The 21783-nt window shown below is 43.6% G+C and overlaps 2 protein-coding genes across 10 annotated transcripts; one reads left to right on the forward strand and one right to left on the reverse strand.

The window, feature by feature from the left end:
- Window positions 1-362: 362 nt before the first annotated feature.
- tk1 (thymidine kinase 1, soluble) lies at window positions 363-5238 on the reverse strand (the record flags this gene model as incomplete). Its single annotated transcript, NM_001160496.1, is given in 7 exon segments — window positions 363-998; window positions 1435-1554; window positions 2596-2685; window positions 3704-3797; window positions 4389-4502; window positions 4896-4927; window positions 5109-5238. Coding segments are annotated over 7 exon segments (702 nt in total). The 5' UTR covers window positions 5175-5238.
- On the forward strand, window positions 4188-21771 carry afmid (arylformamidase). Of its 9 annotated transcripts, XM_090195401.1 has the most exons (13): window positions 4193-4285; window positions 5769-5845; window positions 6638-6728; window positions 7069-7173; window positions 11680-11728; window positions 13354-13439; window positions 13683-13755; window positions 14007-14104; window positions 14714-14792; window positions 16449-16529; window positions 16705-16840; window positions 19364-19471; window positions 19806-21771. In XM_090195401.1, exons 2-13 carry the CDS (start codon window positions 5816-5818, stop codon window positions 19833-19835), a joined length of 966 nt encoding a protein of 321 aa, XP_090051527.1. In that variant the 5' UTR covers window positions 4193-4285; window positions 5769-5815; the 3' UTR covers window positions 19836-21771. The 9 variants fall into 9 exon arrangements, with proteins under 9 accessions (XP_090051532.1, XP_090051527.1, XP_090051530.1 ...); XM_090195404.1 differs by lacking the exon at window positions 16449-16529; XM_090195399.1 differs by lacking the exon at window positions 4193-4285 and having other exon boundaries at window positions 5726-5845.
- Window positions 21772-21783: the final 12 nt, after the last annotated feature.

The following is a 21783-nucleotide window of genomic DNA, read 5'->3' on the forward strand; positions in this document are numbered from 1 at the left end:
ATGTTGAGCACAAATGTGTTAACATCCCTGTTAGTGAGCATTTCTCCATTGCCAAGATGATCCATCCACCTGACAGATGTGGCATATCAAGAAGCTGATTAAACAGCATTATTACACAGGTGCACCTTGTGCTGGGGATAATAAAAGGCCACTAAAAGGTGCAATTGTCACAACACAATGCCAGATGTCTCATGTTGAGGGAGCGTGCAATTGGCATGATGTAATGGCACAACCGAGCCCCTCCACCTTATGTTTTTTTGGGGTGATTGGCACAAAAAAAAAGACCTTGCTCACTGACTTATGGGTTCGACTTAAGATTTTGTAAAATCCGGAAAATTACTGAACACAAACCATAAATTAACATATATATATTTATTTGTATTATGATGAGGCAAATCAGACCAGAACTACAAAAAGTAACAGGTGAATATTAAGTTGTGTCCACTAGACTCATTGCGTGGCAGTATGCATGTATGTTTTAGCAGGTGTATCCAAGTCTTACAAAATATGATATGTACTAAGTACATGAAGCCCTATAAAATGACAGTTACTACACAGATACCATACCGTTCAGCGGATTGGAGCTTCATTTATTGTCCAAGCTCATTCCAAGTGCAAAACTTAAAAGGGATAGTTCATTACTCCCAATTAGAAAATGAAGTCAACTATCCCTTAACTCATCTCCAGTCAAATTACCAAACCTAAAATTCAAAGGGATTGTTCACCATCTCATTCAAAGTTCCAATTCAAGTCAACTTCCCCTTTAAAGTCATGTGTGAACTATCCCTTTAAGAATAGTCTACTGGTAATGATCAGAGTTGCAGGGTGGCGAAGAGTTTCCGTGGCGATGTAGTGTTGTCAAGCAGTTTCCCTGTCATCACATGCGGTGGCGTCTCGTCCCTGTGGGGGGCGCTATTCTCCTTCAACACATCCATCAGGCCACCGTAACACTTCCTGCACCGCGCATGGTACATATCGGCTCCACCAATCACCTCCACCTGGGGGCGGGGCACAGACAAGAAACAGGAAGTGAGATCATGTCCAAATACAGGCACAGACCTAAAATCAACCTCCTTACTCCTTTGGGCAGATGTGAAAGGATCGGATGGGTAATAAACGGTGAAATGGGACACAGTGATAACTGTGATTCCTGCAGTGACTTTTCATTCCTAACTGGTTGACTAATAAAACAGGGATGATAGAGATCAAGAGGGGATTTCAGAAAGGGAGAGAAGCAGGTAGACAAGGACAGTGAATGTCAATAGAGATTGGTTGTGACGACAAAGAGGATATTAAAAACCACCAGTCTCATTTCACTCCCAGAAGTTCAAGGGAATACAACCTTTGAGTCTGAAAGGCATGTGATGTTTCTACTGTACGATCCCTTCTCAGTTCTAATATAAATCACATCCCCTCTTCCCCCACCCCCCTCACCTCTTTCTCTGCCCCCAGTCTCTTGGTGTATGCTGCCTCCTTGTAACACTGCATACAGACAGCGTTCAGCTTCACAACGCTCTCAGCCAGGGGAACCAGGTTCAGGATGTCTCCAAAGGGCTGCAGACAGACAGGACAGAGTTAGGTCAGGTAGTACATTAGCCAGAGAACGGTACCGTCTGAAACAGACAGACAGGACAGGGCAGAGTTAGGTCAGGTAGTACATTTCTCTGGCTAGTGTACCGTCTGAAACAGACAGACAGGACAGGGCAGAGTTAGGTCAGGTAGTACATTTCTCTGGCTAGTGTACCGTCTGAAACAGACAGACAGGACAGGGCAGAGTTAGGTCAGGTAGTACATTTCTCTGGCTAGTGTACCGTCTGAAACAGACAGACAGGACAGGGCAGAGTTAGATCAGGTAGTACATTTCTCTGGCTAGTGTACCGTCTGAAACAGACAGACAGGACAGGGCAGAGTTAGGTCAGGTAGTACATTTCTCTGGCTAGTGTACCGTCTGAAACAGACAGACAGGACAGGGCAGAGTTAGGTCAGGTAGTACATTTCTCTGGCTAGTGTACCGTCTGAAACAGACAGACAGGACAGGGCAGAGTTAGGTCAGGTAGTACATTTCTCTGGCTAGTGTACCGTCTGAAACAGACAGACAGGACAGGGCAGAGTTAGGTCAGGTAGTACATTTCTCTGGCTAGTGTACCGTCTGAAACAGACAGACAGGACAGGGCAGAGTTAGGTCAGGTAGTACATTTCTCTGGCTAGTGTACCGTCTGAAACAGACAGACAGGACAGGGCAGAGTTAGGTCAGGTAGTACATTTCTCTGGCTAGTGTACCGTCTGAAACAGACAGACAGGACAGGGCAGAGTTAGGTCAGGTAGTACATTTCTCTGGCTAGTGTACCGTCTGAAACAGACAGACAGGACAGGGCAGAGTTAGGTCAGGTAGTACATTTCTCTGGCTAGTGTACCGTCTGAAACAGACAGACACACATCATTCATACGCAGTTATTAATTCAAATTAAACTGAAACTCTACATGTAAAATATTCTATTCTCTGAGACAACTGTTACCGATGACGACATGATTACGATGCTCGACAACCAGGAGGCAGGCAGCAGACGTTGGATAGGACTCATCATCCATGTTTACCTTTCTCTGGAAGGTTCCGTCCAGGGCCGCTACGATTATAGTCTTCCCCATGTTGGCCATCTCCTCACAGAACTGCACTATGTCTGGGAACTGACAAACACACCAAAATAAGAAGAATATGACATGGATTCATAAGCATACGGCTATAACAGTTAGGACCTCATTGGTAATGTAACCTAGGTCAGTGTAATGTAGGTAATGTAGCCTTGGTCAGTGTAATGTAGCCTAGGTCAGTGTAATGTAGCCTAGGTCAGTGTAATGTAGCCTAGGTCAGTGTAATGTAGGTAATGTAGCCTAGGTCAGTGTAATGAAGGTAATGTAGCCTAGGTCAGTGTAATGTAGCCTGGTCAGTGTAATGTAGCCTAGGTCAGTGTAATGTAGGTAATGTAGCCTAGGTGAGTGTAATGTAGGTAATGTAGCCATTGGTAATGTAGCCTAGGTCAGTGTAATGTAGGTAATGTAGCCTTGGTCAGTGTAATGTAGCCTAGGTCAGTGTAATGTAGCCTAGGTCAGTGTAATGTAGGTAATGTAGCCTAGGTCAGTGTAATGAAGGTAATGTAGCCTAGGTCAGTGTAATGTAGCCTAGGTCAGTGTAATGTAGCCTGGTCAGTGTAATGTAGCCTAGGTCAGTGTAATGTAGGTAATGTAGCCTAGGTGAGTGTAATGTAGGTAATGTAGCCATTGGTAATGTAGCCTAGGTCAGTGTAATGTAGGTAATGTAGCCCCGGTCAGTGTAATGTAGCCATTGGTAATGTTGCCTAGGTCAGTGATCTCCTCAGAGACATTTCACAGTTCTGTTGTAGCCTTGATTCAACTAGTCAAGGGCCTGATGATTAGTTGACCAGTTGAATCAGGTGTGCTCGCTCTGGAATAGTTTAAATACGTGGAACGTCTGGGGGAGACGTTTGAGAAAAGGTGGGCCGAGGTCATAACACTAAGGACTATGGTGCTGACGATGCCACGTGCTTAACAGATGAATGTAACAGATGCATATCAATGGCAGCTTATTTAGCTGTAGAGGACATACAGGTAATGATCTAGTGAGGAACAAACAGGATCACTCTGTTGGACACAGTGACAGGCTAACAGACTAATGTTCTATACTTACAAACTGCCCTTCGTCGATTCCGATGACGCACGCCTGCAGAGCTAGAGAACGCACGTCGCTCAGGCAGTTGGCTGGTACAGCTTCCATTGTGTTTCTGGTGTTTGTGTATAAATAAATAAATAAAATATACATACATACACATATATATATATAAAAAGAGACCATCCTACTAAATACATTAGTGATGCTGCAATTCGGTACATTTTGCCATGGGGCAGAGAGGAAACTGTTTTACAGCTAATTTCATGCAATTCTGCACATTTTGCAACAGGGTGGAGAAAAATGTTGAACGTTTTTAATATATCTGAGTGAGACTGAATAAAACAAAAAAAACAATCGGGCCCCAGGCTGGTAATTCGACCATGATAACACGTTTAAATAGCTGGCCGCTAAACTCATTTAGCAATCTAAAAAATGTTAGCTGACATGGGCTATTTGATTGTCTGTCAGTGAGTGACCCAACGAGAGAAACTGCTGATGCACCGCCACATTTCAAAATGGCACCTTGTGTATTCTACTGTTCAACCTCACAAAAGCAGAGGGGAAACAACTGTTGTCCTGGGTGGCAACAATGAGAATCAGGTGAAACGAGATATTAATTAGTTCATAGGGGTGCGGTTAAATGTAATGTTTATCTATACAAATCAGGAGATCATGTATTTGACATAAACCAGAGTGTTCTTACTTGTCGTGCGTGGCCATGCCCTTCTCAGAGTAGCGTGTATCTTTGGCATATTTGACCACCAAACAGTTGTACTGAGCGATCTGGAAACGACGCACTCGCCTTATCAACTCAGTGCTGTTAATAAGAAAATAGATTTCAGTCAGTTATAGAACATTTTTATCACTAACTAGCAATACAGCTATGAAGCGCTCTCTAAAACACTGAGGTGGAGTAGATGGTTACAGTTTATAGGATAAATGCAAAGATCCTATTAAATGACTAATATGTTCTAATTTATAATACTATGTAAAGTACACTGCAGTAGCTTGTTACGAGCAGTGCTTGAGATGCTGATTACAGTACACCGTGTACTAATGCACTAATGTTACATTTGGCGGGCTACAAATCTAACGAAGCTGTTATTGTTGTGTCATCAAGTTACGGTGGTTCACTGGCTCTCGGTACAAAATCTTAGCTCTTGTCGTTAACAAATAAACAGCTGTTTATGTAGAATTAGCGAACGGAAACCTTTTGCCTGAGAACATTGGGCCAAAGATGACCTGCAAACAAATGAGAGAGAAAATGAGTTTGATGTGTACGATCAACATAGACATATGAACGTACAGCCAGTGCATTGCATATGATTGGGTTATTTGTTTTGTTATATGACTATAAAAAGGTTTAGGGTAAAGTTGGAAAAATGCTAGCAAGCATTTGTCTCAAAAAAAAATGTGAACGTACCTGGATCTGTCCTATTGCTTTCCGTGGGGAATTTGGCAGGATTCTTGGAACATTCAAACACTCCATTACGTTAACCTTCTGTTTCACAATATTTCTAATAATTATGAAAAATAACTCTGCACTCTTTCGAGAGGCTGAAAAGATTACGAATGTCCCGCCGCGGAGGTTTCTGTAAACGCTTGATCAGGGTCACTGAACGAACCAATCAGCTCACAGAATAATCACGTGACAAACGCGCCAGTAGGTCAAATGTTCGTTCTTCTGGCGGGAGACTTTGTTAATTATACTCATTATAAAGTTGTACTTTCACATAACTCATTTGTGATTGTACTGAGCTCCACCGTATTTAACATGTATCGAGACAATTCATTATAATACTCTGAAGGCACTACTGTACTAATGCACTGTTACATTTGGCGGGCTACAATTCTAACGAAGCTGTTATTGTTGTGCCATCAAGTTACGGTGGTTCACTGGCTGTCCGTACAAAATCTTAGCTCTTGTCGTTAACAAATAAACAGCTGTTTGTAGAATTACCCAACTGAAACATTTTGCCTGAGAACATTGGGACACCGCGCAGACACTCGTCCCGCAGACCCGTGGACCCACTGGACTCGATGGGCGTTTTTTCCCCTGCTTATCTTTTGTCCAATTCCAAAGGTTCTCTGTGTTGTGCCTATCTGCTGTTGTTACATTCAAGAGCAACAATGTCACGTTGGGAGGATATGAGTAAGGATGTAAGTGATGTTAATATGATGTACGTTTTGTGTCTGTTCATACAATGTCACGTTGGAACGATATGAATAAGGATGTAGGTGATGTTAAGATGATTTTGTGTCTGTTTACACAGTAGACATTGTACTGTAAATATGTAACGGGTGCAGCTGTAGCTCTGCTTTGTGTGTGATTGATTGCGACTAAAGACGTGGACCTCGAAATATCAGGTTGTTTTACCGCATTACAGTTCTCTCCTGCATCCAAAAGAAAATACACAACATTTGTAGAGTACAAATATGTGCGACAGTACGCGCGCCCCCATTCCCCAGGAAGCAGGCATGCATAATAACAAAACAACATGCTATATTAACATATGAACCTGGTGGGGAAAAAAAACACTTTTTTAAAAATGTAACCTTTATATAACAAAGTATTTTAACAACTGTTAGAAATACATAAAAATGTCTGCAAGTAGCCTAGTTCCTCTTTTTCATTACCTACTCTCTTCATTTCTAAACTTTGCCTATCCGTTTGCCATTATTACTATAAAATAAAGCACCGTTTCTCATATTTAAATATCGATTATAAATGCTTTAGTTCACTGCTCACATCATCTGTTGAAACAACAAAAGTATAAACAAAAATCTGTATGTTGACTTCTGCTATTAATCAAAAGTTCCGAATGACTACCGCCTGGGGCGCTGTTGGACTGCGCCCTCGCTGTCTGCCTGGTCTTTATGTTCCCACTCCAACCGGCTTGTACCTATGGCCGCCCCGATTCACAACACACTTGTGTGTGGTTGTTTTGACAGGAGCTAGAGAGGCAGTTTTCGCCCAGCCAATGGTCGCACAGAATGTCGGCAGACGACGTTATCAAATCCCACGTGACGGCGCTCAAAGAAGGTCTGTCGATGATTGATTAACTAGCCGATAAAGTTGATTATTGACAAGAGTGTCGGTTCAGGAAAGAGCAATAGCCAACTGATTGCTATGGGGATCTTCTTTAGGCTAGCCGTGACATATGGGTGGTGCCCGCAGTCCGAATAATGAAATTAATGATTGGAAAGTAACCAACTGTATGTCCTTGGTTTGATTTATATTGTTGTTGTGCCCCGTATGGCTAACAAGTATTTCTGTATCCGTAGGTTACACTACAGTTTAGTCAAAATACATTTTTGCAAAGTAAACAAAGGGGTGTGCCTCTGTATATTTCTCCGTGTGCATGTTTTTGGTGCGTGTTTAGGTACGGAGCGTGCCCGTGGCCTGGCCCAAACCCTCCTCAACGTTCCCTATGGAGAAGGAGAGGGGGAGAAACTAGACGTCTATGTTCCCACCACCACTTCTCTAGGTGTGTGTGTCTGTGATATATCTTGTTTGTCAACAACACACCCTCTCTGATATTGTCTTCAACTAGAAGATGACGATAGAATAACAGGATAATCAAGTGACACGCGAATAAACGCAACATGCAACAATTTCAAAGATTTTGGTGAGTTAGAGTTAATATAAGGAAATCAGTCAATTGAAATAAATTCATTAGGCCCCAATCTATGGATTTCACATGACTGGTCAGGGTCGCTACCATGGGTGGGCCTGGAAATCAGCATGCGTTTTCCTCCACAATAGGGCTTTATTACAGACATAAATACTCCTCAGCCCCCCCCCATCACCACAGACAGCCCTCGGGCATCTCCACAGACAGCCCTCAGGCATCTCCACAGACAGCCCTCAGGCATCTCCACAGACAGCCCTCAGGCATCTCCACAGACAGCCCTCAGGCATCACAACAGACAGCCCTCGGGCATCTCCACAGACAGCCCTCAGGCATCTCCACAGACAGCCCTCAGGCATCTCCACAGACAGCCCTCAGGCATCTCCACAGACAGCCCTTAGGCATCACAACAGACAGCCCTCGGGCATCTCCACAGACAGCCCTCAGGCATCTCCACAGACAGCCCTCAGGCATCTCCACAGACAGCCCTCAGGCATCTCCACAGACAGCCCTCAGGCATCTCCACAGACAGCCCTCGGGCATCTCCACAGACAGCCCTCAGGCATCTCCACAGACAGCCCTCAGGCATCTCCACAGACAGCCCTCAGGCATCTCCACAGACAGCCCTCAGGCATCACAACAGACAGCCCTCGGGCATCTCCACAGACAGCCCTCAGGCATCTCCACAGACAGCCCTCAGGCATCTCCACAGACAGCCCTCAGGCATCTCCACAGACAGCCCTTAGGCATCTCCACAGACAGCCCCTCAGGCATCACAACAGACAGCCCTCGGGCATCTCCACAGACAGCCCTCAGGCATCTCCACAGACAGCCCTCAGGCATCTCCACAGACAGCCCTCAGGCATCTCCACAGACAGCCCTCAGGCATCTCCACAGACAGCCCTCAGGCATCTCCACAGACAGCCCTCAGGCATCTCCACAGACAGCCCTCAGGCATCTCCACAGACAGCCCTCAGGCATCTCCACAGACAGCCCTCAGGCATCTCCACAGACAGCCCTCAGGCATCCCACAGACAGGCCTCAGGCATCTCCACAGACAGCCCTCAGGCATCACAACAGACAGCCCTCAGGCATCATCCCTCTGATCCCAGCTACTGAGACACACACCTTAATTCTTCATCTCGTGGTGAAATTACAGAAAAGAAGGGTTTCACTGAAAACATGAAAACTGAGTTATTTTCTGTCACTGATTATTTGAGATATTACATCAAAATAGTATTAAAAGGAAGCATAAACCAAAACTCTCTCCAGATTCAATCTCCTGATCTAACACTAGTGTACTGCAGCTACAGTATGTTGTTGAGACCAAAGGGGGTATACTGTTGTGTAGTACTGTAGTAATGTAGTGTTGTACTGTGGTGTTGTACTGTAGTGGAGTAATGTAGTGTTGTACTGTAGTGGAGTAATGTAGTGTTGTACTGTAGTGTAATAGTGTAGTACTGTGGTGTAGTAGTGTACTGTGGTGTAATACTGTAGTTCAGTAGTGTAGTGGAGTAATGTAGTGTTGTACTGTGGTGTTGTACTGTGGTGTTGTACTGTAGTGGAGTAATGTAGTGTTGTAGTGTAATAGTGTAGTACTGTGGTGTAGTAGTGTAGTAGTGTACTGTGGTGTAATACTGTAGTTCAGTAGTGTATTTTTTATAATTTTTTTAACCAGGAAGGACTCATTGAGATTTAAAATCTATTTTTCAAGAGCGTCCTGGCCAAGATAGGCAGCACCAAGTCATGACAAAAATTACAGACAAACAACATGAAAAACTACAAGTAATCTAGTAAAACCCATAGAATTCACGAGAGTATAACAGAATCAAAAACAGCTAATTAAAAACATTGACAGGTCAGGGAATCAGTCTCAAGATCATTCATCAGTGATTTAAAAATACCAATCGGGACAAGTTCTTCCAGTTTAAAAGTATTTTGTAAGGCGTTCCAAGACGATGGTGCAGAGGACATAAAAGCCCTTTTACCAAATTCAGTTGGGACATTTGGAACAGTTAGCAGGATAAAGTCCAGCGAACGAAGACACGACCCACCACATTTCTGAACAATAAAAATGCCCAAATAAAAAGGTAGTAAACCCAAAATGGCTTTGTAAATAAAGGTATACCAGTGACTGAGCCTACGAGTGACTAGAGAAGGCCAGCCAACCCTGGTATACAAAGTGCAGTGGTGCGTAAGTGTAGTGGAGTAATGTAGTACTGTACTGTAGTGTAATAGTGTAGTACTGTGGTGTAGTAGTGTAGTACTGTAGTGTACTGTGGTGTAATACTGTAGTTCAGTAGTGTAGTGGAGTAATGTAGTACTGTACTGTAGTGTAATAGTGTAGTACTGTGGTGTAGTAGTGTAGTACTGTAGTGTACTGTGGTGTAATACTGTAGTTCAGTAGTGTAGTGGAGTAATGTAGTGTTGTACTGCAGTGTAATAGTGTAGTACTGTGGTGTAGTAGTGTAGTACTGTAGTGTACTGTGGTGTAATACTGTAGTTCAGTAGTGTAGTGGAGTAATGTAGTGTTGTACTGCAGTGTAATAGTGTAGTACTGTAGTGTACATTACTACTGTTGTGTAGTACTGTAGCGCAGTACTGTTGTGTAGTACTGTAGTGTACATTACTACTGTTGTGTAGTACTGTTGTGCAGTACTGTTGTGTAGTACTGTAGTGTACATTACTACTGTTGTGTAGTACTGTAGCGCAGTACTGTTGTGTAGTACTGTAGTGTACATTACTACTGTTGTGCAGTACTGTTGTGTAGTACTGTAGTGTACATTACTACTGTTGTGTAGTACTGTAGTGCAGTACTGTTGTGTAGCGCTGTAGTGTACATTACTACTGTTGTGTAGTACTGTAGTGTACATTACTACTGTTGTGTAGTACTGTAGTGTACATTACTACTGTTGTGTAGTACTGTAGCGCAGTACTGTTGTGTAGTACTGTAGTGTACATTACTACTGTTGTGTAGTACTGTTGTGCAGTACTGTTGTGTAGTACTGTAGTGTACATTACTACTGTTGTGTAGTACTGTAGCGCAGTACTGTTGTGTAGTACTGTAGTGTACATTACTACTGTTGTGCAGTACTGTTGTGTAGTACTGTAGTGTACATTACTACTGTTGTGTAGTACTGTAGTGCAGTACTGTTGTGTAGCGCTGTAGTGTACATTACTACTGTTGTGTAGTACTGTAGTGTACATTACTACTGTTGTGTAGTACTGTAGTGTACATTACTACTGTTGTGTAGTGCTGTAGTGTACATTACTACTGTTGTGTAGTACTGTAGTGTACATTACTACTGTTGTGTAGTGCTGTAGTGTACATTACTACTGTTGTGTAGTGCTGTAGTGCAGTAAGGCAGCAGCACATGACTGACAGCTGTGACAGATGTCTAATGACTTAGAGGGGATGTGGTACGCCCTTATCAAGGGGATGGCGGTAGCCCTTAAAGGGGATGCGGTACGCCCTTATCAAGGGGATGGCGGTAGCCCTTAAAGGGGATGCGGTACGCCCTTATCAAGGGGATGGCGGTAGCCCTTAAAGAGGATGCGGTACGCCCTTATCAAGGGGATGGCGGTAGCCCTTAAAGGGGATGCGGTACGCCCTTATCAAGGGGAAACCAAGCTTTCACAACACCTTCCATGACACACAGGAGGGGGGGCAACATGGAACCGGAGAAACAAGGCATTTCCACAGTAGAAACTGCACACAGACACAGATCCACACAGACACAGATCCACACAGACACAGATCCACACAGACACAGATCCACACAGACACAGGTCCACACAGACACAGGTCCACACAGACACAGGTCCACACAAACACAGATCCACACAAACACAGGTCCACACAGACACAGATCCACACAGACACAGATCCACACAGACACAGGTCCACACAAACACAGGTCCACACAAACACAGGTCCACACAAACACAGGTCCACACAGACACAGATCCACACAGACACAGGTCCACACAGACACAGGTCCACACAGACACAGGTCCACACAGACACAGGCAGTGCCCTGGGTTAGACAGCTCATATGCATCTGGCCATGGATCTTCTAAGTGGGTGTTTGCGGGGGAGGGGGTGAAGGTGTGTGGAAGGATGGAAAAAATGGCACAAATCATCATTCTGTTACCAAACTTAGCATGTGCACTGTTCTTCAAGTAAATTCTATTTTCTTGGTAAATTTTCAGTGGAAATGGTTAAAAGTAGTTATTGTGTTTTATGGGGCTGTTTAACTTTGTTTTTTGTTTGACATATATTTTAAAGTAAAGAAATCTGAGTGTCCACATCATTCTGTTACTGTGGAATTGCCCATAACCATGTTTTCTTTCTTCTAATAGATGTCCCACTGGTAATCTACCTCCATGGAGGCTACTGGCAGTTCCTTAGGTACCTATCTATCTATCTATCTATCTATCTATCTATCTATCTATCTATCTATCTATCTATCTATCTATCTATCTATCTATCTATCTATAGCAGGTAGAGAACAGCAGGTAGAGAACAGCAGGTAGAGAACAGCAGATAGAGAACAGCAGGTAGAGAACAGCAGGTAGAGAACAGCAGGTAGAGAACAGCAGATAGAGAACAGCAGGTAGTGAACAGCAGGTAGAGAACAGCAGGTAGAGAACAGCAGGTAGAGAACAGCAGGTAGTGAACAGCAGGTAGAGAACAGCAGGAAGAGAACAGCAGGTAGAGAACAGCAGATAGAGAACAGCAGGTAGAGAACAGCAGGTAGAGAACAGCAGGTAGAGAACAGCAGATAGAGAACAGCAGGTAGAGAGAGAACAGCAGGTAGAGAACAGCAGGTAGAGAACAGCAGGTAGAGAACAGCAGGTAGAGAACAGCAGGTAGAGAACAGCATGTAGAGAACAGCAGGTAGAGAACAGCAGGTAGAGAGAGAACAGCAGGTAGAGAGAGAACAGCAGGTAGAGAGAGAACAGCAGGTAGTGAACTGCAGGTAGAGAGAGAACAGCAGGTAGAGAACAGCAGGTAGAGAACAGCAGGTAGAGAACAGCAGGTAGAGAACAGCAGGTAGAGAACAGCATGTAGAGAACAGCAGGTAGAGAACAGCAGGTAGAGAACAGCAGGTAGAGAGAGAACAGCAGGTAGAGAGAGAACAGCAGGTAGTGAACAGCAGGTAGAGAACAGCAGGTAGAGAACAGCAGGTAGAGAACAGCAGGTAGAGAACAGCAGGTAGAGAACAGCAGATAGAGAACAGCAGGTAGAGAACAGCAGATAGAGAACAGCAGGTAGAGAACAGCAGGTAGATAACAGCAGGTAGAGAGAGAACAGCAGGTAGAGAGAGAACAGCAGGTAGGTAGAGAACAGCAGGTAGAGAACAGCAGGTAGAGAACAGCAGATAGAGAACAGCAGGTAGAGAACAGCAGGTAGTGAACAGCAGGTAGAGAACAGCAGGTAGAGAACAGCAGGTAGAGAACAGCAGATAGAGAACAGCAGGTAGAGAACAGCAGGTAGATAACAGCAGGTAGAGAACAACAGGTAGAGAACAGCAGGTAGAGAACAGCAGGTAGAGAACAGCAGGTAGAGAACAGCAGGTAGAGAACAGCAGATAGAGAACAGCAGGTAGTGAACAGCAGGTAGATAACAGCAGGTAGATAACAGCAGGTAGATAACAGCAGGTAGATAACAGCAGGTAGAGAACAGCAGATAGTGAACAGCAGGTAGATAACAGCAGGTAGATAACAGCAGGTAGATAACAGCAGGTAGATAACAGCAGGTAGATAACAGCAGGTAGAGAACAGCAGATAGAGAACAGCAGGTAGTGAACAGCAGGTAGAGAACAGCAGATTAAACATCTGAAAAAGATACCGGTAATACATATCCATTTATGAATAGAATGTTTTGTTAAATGTGTTTTGTCACTTTACACATATATTTAGGGATTTTCACCCGTGTAAACGTCATTTGCCTGATGCAGCGTGTGTGGAGAGGAGGACGCAGGAGTTGAGCAAATCCATTTGAGAAAGGGCCTATATGTTTCTTCTCCCTAGTAAGGAGGAGTCCGGGTTTATGGCTGTCCCATTGGTCCATAAGGGCGTCGTGGTGGTCGCCGTGGGTTACGACATCGCTCCCAAAGGTACCGTTGATGTGTCCCTGGTTTGTGATGTCATAGCAACATAGGAGACATTATGAATGCGTCCCAAATGTCTCCCTGTTTATCTATAGCGTACTACTTCTGTAGACTGCAGCTGGGGTCTTCAGAGCACAGCAGCCTGTTGGGCTAAAATTGGGCCCTGGTCTAAAATTGTGCCCTCCATCTGTCCCTCGTTTGTTCCTATGTTTTCTTACTTTCCTCCTCGTCCCCCTGTTTCCCATCCAGGGAACATGGATTTGATGGTGTCTCAGGTGCGGAGGAGTGTGGTGTCCGTCATTCAACAGTATTCACACATTAGGTGCTCCCTCTTCATCAGTCTCTATCTCAGATCTGTGCTTACTAAAGGCAGTCTTAATGATATAGAAGCACATTTTTAATCAACTTCCATTGCCCTCCAAGAGTGGCTGAATATAATCTTTACTATCTGACTAAATGAGATAGTAACAAATATGTCATGATTTGATGATATGAATGTCTAGGCTAGGGGTTGGTTTCTGACTGGCAATCCTCTCTCTCTCTCTCTCTCTCTCTCTGTGTCTCGCTCTCTAGTGGTCTGTACCTGTGTGGCCACTCTGCGGGGGCCCACCTGGCTGCTATGATCCTCTCTACAGACTGGTCTCAGTACAGTGTGACCCCTCAGATCAAAGGTGAGAGGTTAGAGGTCAGTAGATAGCGGGTTGTCAGCAGAGACGTGAGCTCAGTAATCTTTCTCCATAACCACAGAAAGACCTGCTTTTTTATTTTGAATGATTGACAATCTTCTCTCCCTCCTATCTCCTTACCCATACATTGTCTCTCCCTCCTATTTCCTTACCCAAACATTGTCTCTCCCTCCTATCTCCTTACCCAAACATTGTCTCTCCCTCCTATCTCCTTACCCAAACATTGTCTCTCCCTCCTATTTCCTTACCCAAACATTGTCTCTCCCTCCTATCTCCTTACCCAAACATTGTCTCTCCCTCCTATTTCCTTACCCAAACATTGTCTCTCCCTCCTATCTCCTTACCCAAACATTGTCTCTCCCTCCTATTTCCTTACCCAAACATTGTCTCTCCCTCCTATCTCCTTACCCAAACATTGTCTCTCCCTCCTATCTCCTTACCCAAACATTGTCTCTCCCTCCTATCTCCTTACCCAAACATTGTCTCTCCCTCCTATCTCCTTACCCAAACATTGTCTCCCCCTCCTATCTCCTTACCCAAACATTGTCTCTCCCTACTATCTCCTTACCCAAACATTGTCTCTCTGTCTCTCAGGTGCGTTCCTGGTCAGTGGTATATATGACCTCCTGCCCATCCTGTCCACCTATGTCAACGAGCCTCTGAAGATGACAGAGTACGTACCACACACCCCCACACCCATCCACCTCTGAAGGTGACAGAGTACGTACCACACCCCCCCACACCCATCCACCCCTGAAGATGCACCACTGAATGCTCTACCTCAGGTATTCCCAAACTAGGGTACGCGCAATGCTGTCGGGGGTACACCAAATAAATAAAAAATATATTATTTAATGTCTTTTTTCCCACATTTTCAAACAGTACATTAATGTTTTCCATGGGGATATACATTTGGGTGAGTTTTTTTTCTCTCGACTGAGTAAATCAAATCAAATCAAATCAAATGTATTTATATAGCCCTTCGTACATCAGCTGATATCTCAAAGTGCTGTACAGAAACCCAGCCTAAAACCCCAAACAGCAAGCAATGCAGGTGTAGAAGCACGGTGGCTAGGAAAAACTCCCTAGAAAGGCCAAAACCTAGGAAGAAACCTAGAGAGGAACCAGGCTATGTGGGGTGGCCAGTCCTCTTCTGGCTGTGCCGGGTGGAGATTATAACAAAACATGGCCAAGATGTTCAAATGTTCATAAATGACCAGCATGGTCGAATAATAATAAGGCAGAATAGTTGAAACTGGAGCAGCAGCACAGTCAGGTGGACTGGGGACAGCAAGGAGTCATCATGTCAGGTATTCCTGGGGCATAGTCCTAGGGCTCAGGTCCTCCGAGAGAGAGAAAGAAAGAGAGAATTAGAGAGAGCATATGTGGGATGGCCAGTCCTCTTCTGGCTGTGCCGGGTGGAGATTATAACAGAACATGGCCAAGATGTTCAAATGTTCATAAATGACCAGCATGGTCGAATAATAATAAGGCAGAACAGTTGAAACTGGAGCAGCAGCACAGCCAGGTGGACTGGGGACAGCAAGGAGTCATCATGTCAGGTAGTCCTGGGGCATGGTCCTAGGGCTCAGGTCCTCCGAGAGAGAGAAAGAGAGAAGGAGAGAATTAGAGAACGCACACTTAGATTCACACAGGACACCGAATAGGACAGGAGAAGTACTCCAGATATAACAAACTGACCCTAGCCCCCCGACACATAAACTACTGCAGCATAAATACTGGAGGCTGAGACAGTAGCCTCGTTTCACTGCCAATAATAAAATTTAACCATCTAGTGTTCAGTGAAATAACAACACAATGTCAAATACAGGTAGCCTAGTCAAATAAGTAACATCCAATCACATTAACTGTTACTCTCTCGCGGGAAACCTTCACTCTTGCACAGACATTTAGAAACAAAATATGACAATTTGAAAAATAAGCCACAGGAGTTTTTTGAGCGAGAATAAAGATGACTTTCGAGTAGTGAGACATGTATAAAAGCAACAGATACCATTAATAAGAAGGGACTAGAAGCATCTTATATGGTGAGCTACCGAGTGGCTAGGACAGACAAGCCCCATACTATCGTGGAGGACTTCATTCTTCATGCGTCGCGGATATAGCTGGGACGATGCTGGGGGAAAAGGCCAACAAAAACTATACAGACAATGTCTTCATCAAACACTGTTTCACGACACATCAGTGACATGGCAGGAGATGTTTTGAAACAATTACTGCTTCACATACAAGCCAGTGAATTCTATGCGTTACAGCTGGATGAGTCAACAGACTCACAGCTCCTGGTATATGTCCGTTACGTTTATAGGGGTCAATTAAGGAAGACATCCTCTTCTGCAAACCACTGGAAACCAGGGCAACGTGAGGATATTTTTCAAGTACTGGACAGGTTTGTGACATCAAATGGACTTTGGTGGTCAAGATGTGTTGGTAGCTGTACTGATGGCGCACAAGCCATGACTGGGAGACATAGTGGGAGAGGTAACCACGCGTGCAAGCTCCTCTCTCTCTCTCGCCTCTTGTTTCCCCTCTTTCTCTCTGTCTCACTCTCTGTCTCTTCACAGAGAGGTGGCTCTGAGGAACAGTCCTAGTCAGCTGGTTCCGCAGCTCAAACTCTCCTCCTCCAACTGTGACATCGTGGTTGCCGTGGCGCAGAAAGACTCGCCAGAGTTCCGGAAGCAGTCGGAGGACTACTACAAAGTCAGGACAGACTGAACACATAGAAGTAGAACACAGAATCAGAGCTGATGAATAGAATGTGTCTGAGTTCCATGGATGGAAAAACAGACAGTCTGAACACATAGAAGTAGAACACAGAATCAGAGCTGATGAATAGAATGTGTCTGAGTTCCATGGATGGAAAAACAGACAGTCTGGGACACATAGAAGTAGAACACAGAATCAGAGCTGATGAATAGAATGTGTCTGAGTTCCATGGATGGAAAAACAGACAGTCTGAACACATAGAAGTAGAACACAGAATCAGAGCTGATGAATAGAATGTGTCTGAGTTCCATGGATGGAAAAACAGACAGTCTGAACACATAGAAGTAGAACACAGAATCAGAGCTGATGAATAGAATGTGTCTGAGTTCCATGGATGGAAAAACAGACAGTCTGAACACATAGAAGTAGAACACAGAATCAGAGCTGATGAATAGAATGTGTCTGAGTTCCATGGATGGAAAAACAGACAGTCTGAACACATAGAAGTAGAACACAGAATCAGAGCTGATGAATAGAATGTGTCTGAGTTCCATGGATGGAAAAACAGACAGTCTGGGACACATAGAAGTAGAACACAGAATCAGAGCTGATGAATAGAATGTGTCTGAGTTCCATGGATGGAAAAACAGACAGTCTGAACACATAGAAGTAGAACACAGAATCAGAGCTGATGAATAGAATGTGTCTGAGTTCCATGGATGGAAAAACAGACAGTCTGAACACATAGAAGTAGAACACAGAATCAGAGCTGATGAATAGAATGTGTCTGAGTTCCATGGATGGAAAAACAGACAGTCTGAACACATAGAAGTAGAACACAGAATCAGAGCTGATGAATAGAATGTGTCTGAGTTCCATGGATGGAAAAACAGACAGTCTGAACACATAGAAGTAGAACACAGAATCAGAGCTGATGAATAGAATGTGTCTGAGTTCCATGGATGGAAAAACAGACAGTCTGAACACATAGAAGTAGAACACAGAATCAGAGCTGATGAATAGAATGTGTCTGAGTTCCATGGATGGAAAAACAGACAGTCTGAACACATAGAAGTAGAACACAGAATCAGAGCTGATGAATAGAATGTGTCTGAGTTCCATGGATGGAAAAACAGACAGTCTGAACACATAGAAGTAGAACACAGAATCAGAGCTGATGAATAGAATGTGTCGGAGTTCCATGGATGGAAAAACAGACAGTCTGAACACATAGAAGTAGAACACAGAATCAGAGCTGATGAATAGAATGTGTCGGAGTTCCATGGATGGAAAAACAGACAGTCTGAACACATAGAAGTAGAACACAGAATCAGAGCTGATGAATAGAATGTGTCGGAGTTCCATGGATGGAAAAACAGACAGTCTGAACACATAGAAGTAGAACACAGAATCAGAGCTGATGAATAGAATGTGTCTGAGTTCCATGGATGGAAAAACAGACAGTCTGGGACACATAGAAGTAGAACACAGAATCAGAGCTGATGAATAGAATGTGTCTGAGTTCCATGGATGGAAAAACAGACAGTCTGAACACATAGAAGTAGAACACAGAATCAGAGCTGATGAATAGAATGTGTCTGAGTTCCATGGATGGAAAAACAGACAGTCTGAACACATAGAAGTAGAACACAGAATCAGAGCTGATGAATAGAATGTGTCTGAGTTCCATGGATGGAAAAACAGACAGTCTGAACACATAGAAGTAGAACACAGAATCAGAGCTGATGAATAGAATGTGTCGGAGTTCCATGGATGGAAAAACAGACAGTCTGAACACATAGAAGTAGAACACAGAATCAGAGCTGATGAATAGAATGTGTCTGAGTTCCATGGATGGAAAAACTGACAGTCTGGGACACATAGAAGTAGAACACAGAATCAGAGCTGATGAATAGAATGTGTCTGAGTTCCATGGATGGAAAAACAGACAGTCTGAACACATAGAAGTAGAACACAGAATCAGAGCTGATGAATAGAATGTGTCTGAGTTCCATGGATGGAAAAACAGACAGTCTGAACACATAGAAGTAGAACACAGAATCAGAGCTGATGAATAGAATGTGTCTGAGTTCCATGGATGGAAAAACAGACAGTCTGAACACATAGAAGTAGAACACAGAATCAGAGCTGATGAATAGAATGTGTCTGAGTTCCATGGATGGAAAAACAGACAGTCTGAACACAGAAGTAGAACACAGAATCAGAGCTGATGAATAGAATGTGTCTGAGTTCCATGGATGGAAAAACAGACAGTCTGGGACACATTAGAATATATCTAGATTGTTCTTGTAGATTTCAGAAAGTGACAAAACAATTCACCTTTATAACACAGCTGCACCCTTATATTTTTGGAAGAGTTTTAGGGCCTAGAAAATTACTAACTTTCTGTCCCTTTTTTCTCCCTCTTTGCTCTCCCTCTCTTCCCTTCCTCTCTCCCTCTTTGCTCTCCCTCTCTTCCCTTCCTCCTCTCCCTCCTCTCCTCCTTCCCTCTTACAGACGCTGGAGTCAACAGAAGGACTGAAGGTAACATTGGAGGACGTTCCAAACACAGATCACTTCAACATCATCGAGCAGCTAGTCGACGGAGACTACCACCTCACTCAGGTAGGTCCCCCTATCCCTACCTCTTTCTCCCTCTTCCTCCTTATCTATCCCTTCCTTTTTCTTCTCCTTCTCCTGCTCGCCCCTCCCTATCTCCTCCCTCCCTCCCTATCTCCTCCCTCCCTCCCTATCTCCTCCCTCCCTCCCTATCTCTTTCCAAGTCACAGTCAACCTTTGAAGAAAATAAAAAATGTATTAGCTAGAAAGTGTTATTTCCTCCTCTCCTTGGGCTAATGAGCATTACTCATCATGAGTATCAGTTTGTCTGTCTCAAAGGTTAAGATGAACTTGACCTTTGTGACCTTTGTCTTCATGCGTCTACCTCCTCCTTGTACAGCTGCTGTTAAAGATGATGGGGAAGAGCTAAAGAGATACAGGGACACCAGCCAATCAATGAAGAGATGCAGGGACACCAGCCAATCATTGAAGAGATACAGGGACACTGGCCAATCAATGAAGAGATACAGGGACACCAGCCAATCATTGAAGAGATACAGGGACACTGGCCAATCATTCATTTACATATCAACTACAAACACCTCTGTTCTGAACCACATCTAGAGGCACCAATCACCAGGTATTATGGACTGATGGCTATTGGCTAAACAAGGTGGTTAGGTAACAGGTATTATGTTTTGTGTTACAAAACCTCCGGGGTGAAGATTCCCTTAGTTACAGTTCTTGGATCAGTTTTTGATTCCTCTTAACTTGAACTATTAGTGGGAAAAAATGCAAAACTGACCCAAGATCAGCGTATAGGGGCATCTTCACCCTGCTCCGTTACAAAAGCTATCGCCTGGAGTTCTTCCTGGTTCGAGTCATGACCAGGAAATACTCCAGGAAATACTCCAGACCCTGCTTTATGTCTTATAGATAGGTGGGCATCATTTTGGCTCAAAGGCCGCATCGGGATTTTCTCAATTCCGAGGATGGCCGCACAGATTTTTTTCCCGGACCGATTTGTTCGTCAAAAGCAATTTGTGGGCCAGAAAAAGGGAAGTTATCACTTTTAGGTCCAATATAATCTCTACATACTTTCTCATTTTAAACGTTCAAGAGCCATGTTCCCTCTAAGCTGCCACTTCCTCCAGGACTGCTGCGTAGAAGGTCTTTTGTTAGAGAGGCACATGGTTTTGCTTGGTCTCTCCTGTGTTAGTCTCTTGTGGTCGGCTACCTCAGTATAATCCTCAGACTGGCTGATAACCTCATGATGATGCATCCTACTCTCCTTACCTACACAGCTAGCTAACCTGTTGACATATTTTTATTTATTTAACTAGGCAAGTCAGTTTAGAACAAATTCTTATTTACAATGATGGCCTACTTGTAAAGCTCTTAGGAATCTTTTAGGGAAATGGTCAAACTGATCCTGGACCAGCCAAAGTTTGACAACATATTATGCGTCCCAAATTGCATCCTTATATAGTTCACTCGTTTTAACCAGGTCTATTTCACTAGGTAGGGTATAGGGTGCCATTTGGGACTGAAGCATAGCCTGCCAGGATAAAGTAGCAACACTTGTTTCCAGAGCGAGCGAGATAGCTAATCAGTTAACCAATCACTATGCACAAATTAATATTGTCTTCATGGCAATTTTCGCTTGTTTTAGTGGCACAGTGTAGTTGATAACGTGCCGACAGTGGCACTTTTTTGTTTCTTTGTATTGTTACATCACTTCCTGTGTTTGTTTCTAAACCTCTCTGAACTATAGAAATAGTCCACCCATTATGATGTCATTGACTTGAATAAGAATGCCTGTTCTCTGAACCATACTGACTGGGAATCTTTCACCACTATGTTGTTCACCTGTTATTATAACTTTATTGACCTGCCATTAGAACCAGGACACGAACAGAGTCTGGACTTCTCCAGATTAAGTACATGACATGAATTGCAATCAGTATGAAGAAAGGTGAATGTTGGCATTCAATAGGGTACGTCTCGAATGGTGAAAAGTAGTGCACTTTTTTAGGGAAAAGGTTGCCATTTTGGACATATGTCAATATTTACTTATATAATTGTCAGATGTGTGTTACACATGGAATTCATTGTAACATGTACCCCAAAATAACCGTTTGACACTTGAATTTGTCAATCTAGAACTAAGGAATACTGTATTTTGTTTATTATTCTACCCTAATATGAAATTGTCAATCTAGATTTGCACACTAAAATGTAATAATGGTTTTACGTGGGTCATTATGCTTCTTTGTCTAGTAGCCTAAATGCTTGTTTCCATGACTAGTAATAATGTTGGTGGGAGAATTATGTAAAATATCACAATAAATGTGTATGTCATAGAAGTGTGCGATTCT

The sequence above is a fragment of the Oncorhynchus mykiss genome, chromosome 13 (assembly GCF_057628025.1).
Source record: "Oncorhynchus mykiss isolate SJ-2025 chromosome 13, ASM5762802v1, whole genome shotgun sequence".
Lineage (NCBI taxonomy): Eukaryota > Metazoa > Chordata > Actinopteri > Salmoniformes > Salmonidae > Oncorhynchus > Oncorhynchus mykiss.

Excerpts from the sequence above, each read along its gene's own strand:
- afmid (XM_090195399.1), top strand. The coding sequence starts at position 5,726 with ATGGGCGTTTTTTCCCCTGCTTATCTTTTGTCCAATTCCAAAGGTTCT. Across the intron at positions 14,793-16,448 it reads GAGCCTCTGAAGATGACAGA|GGGTCAATTAAGGAAGACAT; the intron begins GTACGTACCACA and ends TTACGTTTATAG. Across the intron at positions 19,472-19,805 it reads GAGACTACCACCTCACTCAG|CTGCTGTTAAAGATGATGGG; the intron begins GTAGGTCCCCCT and ends CTCCTTGTACAG.